Source organism: Leucoraja erinacea, chromosome 21, assembly GCF_028641065.1.
Source record: "Leucoraja erinacea ecotype New England chromosome 21, Leri_hhj_1, whole genome shotgun sequence".
In the NCBI taxonomy this organism is placed as follows: domain Eukaryota; kingdom Metazoa; phylum Chordata; class Chondrichthyes; order Rajiformes; family Rajidae; genus Leucoraja; species Leucoraja erinaceus.
The window spans coordinates 34,929,994-34,940,452 of record NC_073397.1 but is presented as its reverse complement, the minus strand read 5'-3'; the positions used below and the strand labels follow the sequence as shown (position 1 = coordinate 34,940,452).

The window sequence follows — 10,459 nt, the reverse complement described above, 5'->3', positions numbered from 1 at the left end:
CTGCAGAAATGCCAGAGGATCTGAAAATATTTTCCCACAACACGGCAGAAACTGTTGAAACCCAATCACCGTGTGACGGGCGTCCTTGCCTGAGAGCAACACTGCTGCTCGGACTTTCATTACACTGGCTTTGTGCAGACATTTGCAGCATCCATGCAGCTGTGGGCCTGTCTTGCTGAGACAAGAAATAGCAGATTCCCATTTTCCTCACTAACATCAAGTACGTTTGCGCGCTGAGGCATTTGATTTCCTTCACTTTTGTTAACACAATGCAGACACCAAACATGTTCCGACTTGTTAACTGTATCACAAAGGGAGCCGCGCTGTTATTGACTGACTGAAAGATGCAGCAGGGGAAACAGGCCCCCACTTGCCCTCTGAGACCATCAATCATCCGCCCGCTCACACTAGATCCCTGTTCTCACACTTTCTCATCCACTCACTACAGACTACACACTAGGGGATAATTTACACAGGGCCAATTAACCTACAAACCCACACGTCTTTTGAGATGTGGGAGGAAACCGGAGCACCCGGAGGGAACCCACGGAGGTCACAGGGGTAACGTGCAAACTCCCCACACACAGCACCCGAGGTCAGGATGAAACCCGGGTCTCCACCCGCTGCATCACTGTGTCATGAGCAATTCTACTTTGCCAACGGGTTTGATCCTGTGCTGCCTGTGTGGAGTTTGCAGGTTCTCCCGCTGACTTCCTCCCCCCTTCCCTAAGACATGCGGGTTTGTAATAATAACTTTAATAATAATAACTTTATTTATAGAGCACTTTAAAACAACCACAGTTGCAACAAAGTGCTGAACGTGACTGATCATGGACAAGAAATTATTACATAACAACACAAACATTAAACGAAAGAGTAAAAACAATAAAGATTAAAAACATTAAAAGCACTAAAAACAGGAGCAAAGTCCCAAGCAGTGTCAAAAGCCAAGGAATATAAATGTGTTTTAATACTGGTTTTGAAGATGGACAGTGAGGGGGCCTGTCTGATGTGCAACGGCAGGGTGTTCCAGAGTGCCGGAGCAGCAACAGAGAAGGCTCTATCCCCTCTGAGCTTCCGCTTAGACCTCGGTACCTCCAGGAGCAGCTGATCAGCTGACCCGAGGCACCGGGCAGGAGCATATGGGTGGAGCAGCTCAGAGAGGTAAGGCGGGGCGAGCCCATTTAGAGATTTAAAAACAAATAAAAGAATTTTAAAATGAACTCGAAAGTGCACCGGGAGCCAGTGGAGGGAGGCCAGAATTGGCGTTATGTGCCATTGGCCCCTGTAGTTGTAGGTTAATTGGCCCCTGTAAATTTCCCCCTAGTGCGTAGGGAGTGGATGAGAAAATGGAATAGTTATACTTATAGTACTGGAGCAAATGGGTGATTGCTGGTCAACGTTGACTCAGTGTGCTGAAGGGCCTATTTCCATGCTGCATCTCTAAATGGATATAATGTTAGTTTCTCAGTTGAAATGTCCTTCACATGTAACCATGAGCTTTGAATCAAAAGGTTTGTCAAGATCACGAAGGAACGGCACAGTGGCGCAGCGGTTGAGTTGCTGCCTCACAGCGCCAGAGGCGCAGGTTTGGTCCTAACTACGGGCGCTGTCAGTGTGGAGTTTGCGCGTTCGCCCCGTGACCACGTGGGTTTCCTCCGGGTGCTCCGGTTTCCTCCCACACTCCAAGGACATACAAGGTTTGTAGGTTAATTGGCTTCTGTAAATCATCCCCAGTGTGTAGGATAGAACCAGTGTACGGGTGATCGATGGTCAGCATGGTCACAGTGGGACGAAGGGTTTGTTTCCACGCTCTATGTCCAAAACAAAGCTGCAAATACTTTGAAATAATTCTGTCCTGGGCCTCCACCATTGTCAGAGTGAGGCCCAGCGCGAATTGGAGATACAGCACCTCATATTTCGCTTTGGGCAACTTGCACCCCAGCGGCATGAACATTGACTTCTCCAACTTCAAATAGCCCTTGCTTTCCCTCTCTCTCCATCCCCTCCCACTTCCCAGTCTTACTGCCTCCCGACTACATTTTATCTCTGTGCCACCCACCCCCTAACCAATCTACAGGTATCAACCCAAAATGCCACCCATTCCTTCTCTCCCGAGATGCTGCCTGTCCCGCTGAGTTGCTCCAGCATTTTCTGTCTACCTCGTGCATTGTAACGCTGAATGGAGCTGCTTCTTTTATTTTCAGTGTAGGCAGCGTGCCAGTTTCCTGCTGCTTGTTCATTTAAATGATTGCAGCGTGCAGTGTGCGCGCATGTAAGTGTCTACACACAAGAGATGCCAAACTGTGAGAAACTGGAAACACTTAAAGGCGGCTTCTGTCTCTTATGTGGCGGAAGGAACTGCAGATCCTGGTTTATACCAAAGATAAGACACAAAATACTGGAGTAACTCACTGGGTCAGGTAGGTTCTCCGGAGAACGTGGATATGTGATATTTCGGGTCAGAAATGTCTGAAGTGTGAAGAAGGGTTCGGACCCGAAACGTCACCTATCCTTTCTCTCCAGCGATGTTGCCCGACCCGCTGCGTTACTCCAGCATTTTGTGTCTAGCTTCTTCTTTAGTTGTTTAAATAGACACAGCACGGAAACAGGCCCTTCGGCCCACCGAGTCCACTCTGACCACCGATAGTTCTATGTTATCCCACTTTCTCATCCACTCTCTGCACACTGGGGGCAGTTTGCAGAGAGCAATTAACCTGCAAACACGCACGTCTGTGGGATGTGGGAGGATGCAGTCTAAGGGAGAACATGCAAACTCCGCACAGACAGCACCCAAGGTCAGGATCGAACCGGGTCTCTGGCGATGAGATAGCAGCTCCACCACTGGGCCATTGCTCTTTGAGTGGAAATGCACCGTGGCCACAGAAAGAGGATGCCATTCTGCAGAACACAGAGACAAGAAACTGCAGATTCTGGCTTACAAATAGCAGGCACAAAGTATTGGAGGAACTCAGCGGGTCAGGCAGCATCTGTGGAGGGAATGGTGAGATGACATCTTGCTTTGGGGCCTTTCTTTAGAGTGTAGTGGAGGAGGGGGGGGGGAAGAAACGGACAAACCCAACACGTCATAGTGATGTGAGAGGAAACCAGGGTACCTAGAGGAAACCCACGCGGTCACAGGGAAAACATGCAAACTCCACACAGACAGCACCCAAGACCAGGATCTAAGCAGGGCCTCTGGCATAGTGAAGCGGTGCTCCACCATGCGCCGAGATGTGAAGCTAGAGGAAGGGATATAGATGGTTGGAGAAATGGAACTGGTTGCATGTTATTCACCTTGGAGCAGCACACATTGCCAACAGGAATAAAAACTCCAAGGAAAAAAATAAGTAAATCTAAATAACTAGTAGCAATTATCAGAAGCTTTTTCTGGTTAAGTTATTTGAATTTGCAAGGGTGAGAGAGGATCTTATTGAAACAAAGTTTTCAAGGGATTGGACAGGCTAGACGCAGGAAAAATGTTTGCGATGTTGGGGAAGTCCAGAACCAGGGGTCACAGTTTAAAAATAAGGGGTAGGCCATTTAGGACTGAGATGAGGAAAAACTTTTTCCACACACAGTTGTGAATCTGTGGATTTCTCTGCCACACTGTCCAAGCAGTGGAGGCCGATTCACTGGATGTTTTCAAGAGAGAGCTAGATATAGCTCTTAGGGCTAACAGAATCAAGGGATATGGGGGGAAAGCAGGAAACGGGGTACTGGTTCCGGATGATCAGCCATGATCATATTGAATGGCGGTGCTGGCTCGAAGGGCCGAATGGCCTACTCCTGCAGCTATTTTATAAGTTTCTATGTTATGTACCGATTCTGATCTTCCTTAGTTTGGAACACAATGTGAGGAGAGTTAATACAAGTTCACAACTTGTGCCAGCTACCACGCTCTTCAATGAAGTTCAAAGAAAGACTTCAATGAAGTTCATGAAGGAGTTTCTCAGCAGTTCTCACACCAAGTGAAAGGGAGACTGTCTGACGTGCTTCAGCTCTTGTGCATCGCCCGCATTCACTGCCCGGAAACTCAGCTCTGCTTTAGAGAGCGTATCCTGGGATTCCAAATGGCAAGGAAGTCTTAAAAAGGCAGCCAACATCATCAAAGACCCACACCACCCTGGCCACGATCTCATTTCACCCCTGCCATCGGGAAGAAGGTACAAAAGCCTGAAAACTGTTAACGTCCAGGTTCAGGAATAGACACTTCCCTGCAGCAATCAGGCTATTAAACACAATAGCAAATAAGCTCTGAACTGCAACAGACTTATTATTATTGCACTATATTTGTTATTTATTGCGTATGTGTGCATGCGTACACACACACACACACAGTGAACTTTTTTTTCCCTCCCCTGTTATGTACTATGTTTACATATTCTGCTGTGCTGCAGCAAGTAAGAATTTCATTGTCATATCTGGGACACACGACAATAAAACACCCCTCCACATCACATCGTTCAGCCTCTGATACATTTGCATCAGCTGGTAACATGTCACCTACAAAGAAATACAGGGCTGAAAGGAATCACTGCAGCTCACAAACGATCTAGACCTATATGTGAGGTGGCTCTATGTTCAAAGTTTGTCATTATTCAAAACCATTGATACGAAAGATATGGCAATCTCATTTTGGTGGAGGATGGGACTGTTTGGTGAACTTTTGTAAACTTTGTTGGTTGTAACACTTGTACACTGCCTTGGTGAGGTCTGCTGTGTGATGTTACCAGGTTGTATGTGCAAAGCATCTCAGCCTACCTTGGTATATGTGCCAAAAATAAGTTTAATTGAATTGAATTGCTGAGAGAATGGAGTGGCTGGGCTTGTATACTCTGGAGTTTAGAAGGATGAGAGGGCATCTTATTGAAACATATAAGATTATTAAGGGTTTGGACACACGAGAGGCAGGAAACATGTTCCCAATGTTGGGGGAGGCCACAGTTTAAGAATAAGAGCCATTTAGAATGGAGACGAGGAAACACCTTTTCTCACAGAGTTGCGAGTCTGTGGAATTCTCTGCCTTGGAGGGTGGTGGAGGCCGGTTCTCTGGATACTTTTGAGAGAGCTAGATAGGGCACTTAAAGATAGTGGAGTCAGGGGATATGGGGAGAAGACAGGAACAGGGTATGGATTGGGGATGATCAGCCATGATCACATTGAATGGCGGTGCTGGCTCGAAGGACCGAATGGCCTCCTCCTGCACCTATATTGTCTATAATTGAATCAGACTGGAAACAGAACAGATTTTTGCTGAACGTTAAGCTGTTGGCATGGTGAAAGGACTTCTTTTGATCATGGAGGGGTGTTGAGGAGAAAGGGAGGGATTTGATTAAACAGGAAGTGAAAGTTCAACACTCGACCTTCAACAGAAGATATTGATGAAACAATCTGGCAGGAATTCCAGAGTGGAAAACTTAGTTTTTTCCTCAAGATCCCAGCCCCCGGAGCTCCCGCAACAACAGCTTCAACCGCCCCGGGCCGCGGAGTTTGAACCGGCCCGTTCTAGGAGCTTGGATTCGGCCGCGGGACTTACTTACCATCACCCGGCGGGGTCACAACATCGGAAGCCTGGATCGCCTCAACGCAGAGGGAGAACAAGGAGGGAAGAGACAAGGACTTTAAGACTTTTGCCTTCCATCACAGTGAGGAGGTGCCTGGTAGACTCACTGTGGTGGATGTTAAATCTGTGTTTATTGTGTGTTTCGTTATTTTATTCTATGTTATGACTGCAAGGCACAAAATTTCGTTCAGACTGAAAAGTCTGAATGACAATAAATAATGACATTGGATTTTTATAGAAGAAAAACACTTGTTCTTTGATATTGCTTTAATAACCAATTTTATTGTGAGCATTCGAGTGATATAAAGGGAAATATACAATTACACCCTGGTATACACCTAACATTAGACCAACTCCCATTTTTGTCTGAAAACAAGAATGGTCAAAGAATGATCCATTATGCATCAAAACATTCTAAACTAAATTCCGTTTCGTTCCATTAAAACCCAACTCGATTATATTAATGTCCCTTATAGCCCACTGTGTGTACAAACCACAGCATGTATCCAACTGGTATTTTTTTTTTTGGCTGCTCTTTCTTCCGAAAGGAAAAGTCTGCATGCTTCGGTTGCTAACATAAATGTCGTAAACATATTTAAAGATGCTGGAGATACACTAAAAGCAGAAGAAATCCGTGGCCAAATTAACTCTTCAAATATCAGTCATTAGACAGGTGCTGGAAATTCAACCCACTTCTGTCCCAGAATTATAAAAGTGTAATTTAAGCACAAAATAAGGCAGGTATGATATGAACCATCGTCAAAAGTAGTGTGCTTGAAACTGTCGAAAATTAGGTTTCCAAAAAAGGTACTCAAAGCTAAATTTTCTTGGTGACAATAGTTTAGTAAAGTAAAAGCTGAGGCTTTGAAACTTGTCAGAAGTTTGAAGGTCTATATTTTCTTCTCCCCCCCCTCCCCCTAAGGATTTACATATTACAAAATGGTTATCAGATTTCTAGAACAGCAGTAATACGCCTCTCCAAATTCCAACAACCATATGTACATTTACGTAATGCTTGCAAGAAATTTGGCGTTTGGAAATGAGCGGCGTCTCGGGTAGTGAGAAGGTCATCTCTTGCTCAGAAGGGTGCACTATCCTGGGGTAGCTTTTCCTCCGCGGTGGGACTTGTCGCAGTGGGAGATTGATAGCCGTCTTTGGCATTGTTCTCATTTCCAACAACCTTAGCCTGAAACAAAAAGCACAACGTTAGAAGGCAGCACTTTTGGCAAGGAGTCAGAGAATTGTGTCGGCTGACACCATCCTGCAGGTTAGAAAAGGACAAAAAAAAAAAAGTGATGGAGTGATGGAGTAACTTTGGTCGGGCGGCATCTCTGGAGAATGTGCAGGAAGGAACTGCAGATGTAGGGTTAAACCATTGACACAAATATGCTGGAGTAACTCAGCGGGACAGGCCGCATCTCTGGAGAGAAGGAATGTGTGATGTTTCGGGTCGAGACCCTTCCTCAGTCTGAAGAAGGGTCTTGACCCGAAACGTTACCCATCCTTCTCTCCAGAGATGCTGCCTGTCCCGCTGAGTTACTCCAGCATTCTGTCTATCTTCAGCATCTCTGGAGAACGTGGAGGGACGATGTTTTGTGTTGGGTCCCTTCTTCAGTCCCTTCTCCCCCTTCATTGCTCCCAGCACCTCTGGCTTATCCAAAGAAACTAAATAGCTGAAATTCCTCGTCCCTGGAAATTTATTTTCTCACTATCATCCTGGTGTCAAAGCAGTACAAGGTAGCTGGCCTTAAACACCATCATTCAGTGACTCTGACATTCACCATCACGTGCTTGGAGGAGTTCATCATGGCACACTTCAGGTGCAGCCTCCTAGACACATACCATCCTCTGCAATCTGACTACCTCTGCAACACGTCCACCCACACCAGATTCCATTTCCCTGGCCCTACACACATCCCTGGAACAGCTGGATAGCCAGGACAACCTACTTCAGACTCCACTTCATTGGAGATAAACACAAAAAGCTGGAGTAACTCAGCGACTCGGGCAGCATCTCTGGAGAAAAGGAACAGATGACGTTTTGGGCCCAGACCCCCTCTTCACACTGGGAGTCATGAGAGAGGGAAAGTCGGGGTAATAAAGGGTACAGAAGAAATCAGAGCCGGCACCGATGATTCGGGAAAGGTGGAGCCCACAAAGGTCCATTGTTGGCTGCAGACGAGATGATAATGAAGGGATACAAACGGTGGAACTAGGGTGGGGGGAGATGGACAGAGAGAGAAGAATGCAAGTTAATTGAAATTAGAGATATCAACATTCATACATTGGGTTGTAAGCTGGCCAAGTGAAATATGAAATACGCTGTTCCTCCGGTTTGCGTGTGGCCTCACTCTGACAGTGGAGACGGCCCAGGACAGAAAGGTCAGTGTGGGAGTGAGAATTAAAATGTTTGGCAAATGGGAGATCAGGTAGGCCAAGGCGGACTGAGCGTAGTCTACTTCATGGACTTCAGTTTCACCTTCAGCAATACAATTCCAACCGTGTACTAGGACAGATGATGCAGCAATCCTTCCACTGCCACTGGATCCTTGCATTGCTGACCCATGGCCAGCATGTCAGCACGGATAGATGACAAAACAAGCTGCATGATCATTCTCAACACTAGTAGCCAGGAAGGACATTATTGCCATAGAGGGAGTGCAGAGACGGTTCACCAGACTGATTCCTGGGATGTCAGGACTGTCTTATGAAGAAAGACTGGATAGACTTGGTTTATACTCTCTAGAATTTAGGAGATTGAGAGGGGATCTTATAGAAACGTACAAAATTCTTAAGGGGTTGGACAGGCTAGATGCAGGAAGATTGTTCCCGATGTTAGGGAAGTCCAGGACAAGGGGTCACAGCTTAAGGATAAGGGGGAAATCCTTTAAAACCGAGATGAGAAGAACTTTTTTCACACAGAGTGGTGAATCTCTGGAACTCTCTGCCACAGAGGGTAGTTGAGGCCAGTTCATTGGCTATATTTAAGAGGGAGTTAGATTTGGCCCTTGTGGCTAAGGGGATCAGAGGGTATGGAGAGAAGGCAGGTACGGGATATTGAGTTGGATGATCAGCCATGATCATATTGAATGGCGGTGCAGGCTCGAAGGGCCGAATGGCCTACTCCTGCACCTACTTTCCTATGTTTCTATGTAGGGCTGCATCCTTAACCCATCACCGTACTCTCAAGATTGTGTGGGAAAATTCTGCTCTAACCCCATAAAATCTTTTAGTGATAAAATCTTTCTTAATTGAGAGGTCAGAAAGTTCAGGGAACAGCGACAACAGAATCCGTTTGAAATAAGCTATGGTCACCTCTAGTTATTTGAGCGAAACTGACAGCACTTTGCATTGCAAGTAGTGACATGAAGGGTTTCACGTCCATATAAACAAATAGAACATCCAAAATGCAGTAGCGTTTGAGAACATGTCCTCTGAAAAGCTAACAATGACAGCTCTCAATAACAATTAACATCATGATAGAAGTTACAGAAGTCACTGCTAAACTGCACGCTTCTGTGATGAGAAACTATCCAAGAGGGATGTTTCCAGAGGGAAAAATAAAGTTAACCAGATCACAGATAGACATAAAAAGCTGGAGGAACTCAGCAGGACAGGCAGCATCTCTGGAGAGAAGGAATGGGTGACGTTTCTTGTCGAGGCCGTTCTTCAGACGACTCAAAATGTCTCATTGTCTGAATAAAACCTGTGATTGAAATTCAGTTAACAATTAACCCAAAAGCAAAAATGAGAAAGGAAAACATTTCCCAAGATCCAACTGGGGGAAGGAAAACCTTTGTGGGATAACCCAAAAGCAAAAATGAGAAAGGAAAACATTTCCCAAGATCCAACTGGGGGAAGGAAAACCTTGTGTGAAAATAAATGGAAGAGAAAAGCAAAACGCCTTAAAATAGTATCAGAAGATCTGGTACAAAGCTGCAGAGGCTTCTTCCACTTCCAGGTACATCCCTCATGTTAAAGGATTTTGGAAGATGTACGAGATGTTTGAGAACCAGCGTGGCCAGATGGTGCGAGACCAAGGGCTCGTCGTGGGGCCGCTGACTAGACCCTAGGCCCTGATCATCCCCGAGCCACCAGCAACGCCTGACACAGGGACGGGCGGCAGGAGGTCTCGCGGGGCCAAGCGGGTGGGTGTCCCTTTGGTATATGTGACATTAACATAACCATCGAGAACAAAAATCTCAATTATCGTAAACTTTGCGGGGGGGCAAGGGAACACAACTTCAACTGGTAAATTTAACATTGATCATCCGAAGTTTTCAAATGCGAGCTAATGGTGATTTCTAAGAGTATGGGCTGTGCAAAAGACAATCATCGCATGTGAAGGACAGGCGGGTGCCAAAATGGTGAGTTTATTTGGTGATTCTGGATGGATGGACAAGCAGAAGGAAGTTGGCTGGGTGGTTGACGATCTTGAGAAGTGCTACCGAACGTTCTCCAAGTAGCTCTCAAGAAGTTTCATCTGCATGTAAACAGGCAAACACGAGATCCAATTAGGCAGTACTTAGCAAAGATCTTATAGGATCTTTGGTACTTAGCACTGTAGATTGGGGCTTCTGCTTCCAATGGAGCTATGTGGATATGTAGTTAGTTTTTTTAACATATTTAAGAATTATTTAAAAAAAAAACTAAACTTGAACCCATTGCCATACGCACTTGGAATTATAATGCAAGTATATTTTGGGCTCAACAGAAGATTCTTTCGAATGTTGGCACCAGCCAACAGGTTACGTTTCCAATTCAAGATTAGAGTATTCACAAAAACAGGTTTAGAAGTTAAGATTCTTATTAAAGTAGTGCATTCGTTAATTTTCTTCATTTGCAGATCTCAGCACTGATCATTTCCATTTTTGATGCTCTTAAACAGACATC

The 10,459-nt window shown here is 45.5% G+C and overlaps 1 protein-coding gene across 4 annotated transcripts in view; it reads right to left on the bottom strand.

Annotated features, from left to right (window-relative positions):
* Positions 1 to 5,815: 5,815 nt before the first annotated feature.
* Positions 5,816 to 10,459, bottom strand: part of LOC129707520 (tumor protein D54-like) — a 48,196-nt gene continuing 43,552 nt past the window's right edge. For all 4 annotated transcript variants that reach the window (XM_055652631.1, XM_055652634.1, XM_055652630.1 and 1 more), the window contains one exon: positions 5,816 to 6,752. In XM_055652631.1, coding sequence (XP_055508606.1) covers positions 6,645 to 6,752 — 108 coding nt within the window. In that variant the 3' untranslated portion in view covers positions 5,816 to 6,644. The remainder of the gene's footprint in view (positions 6,753 to 10,459) is intronic.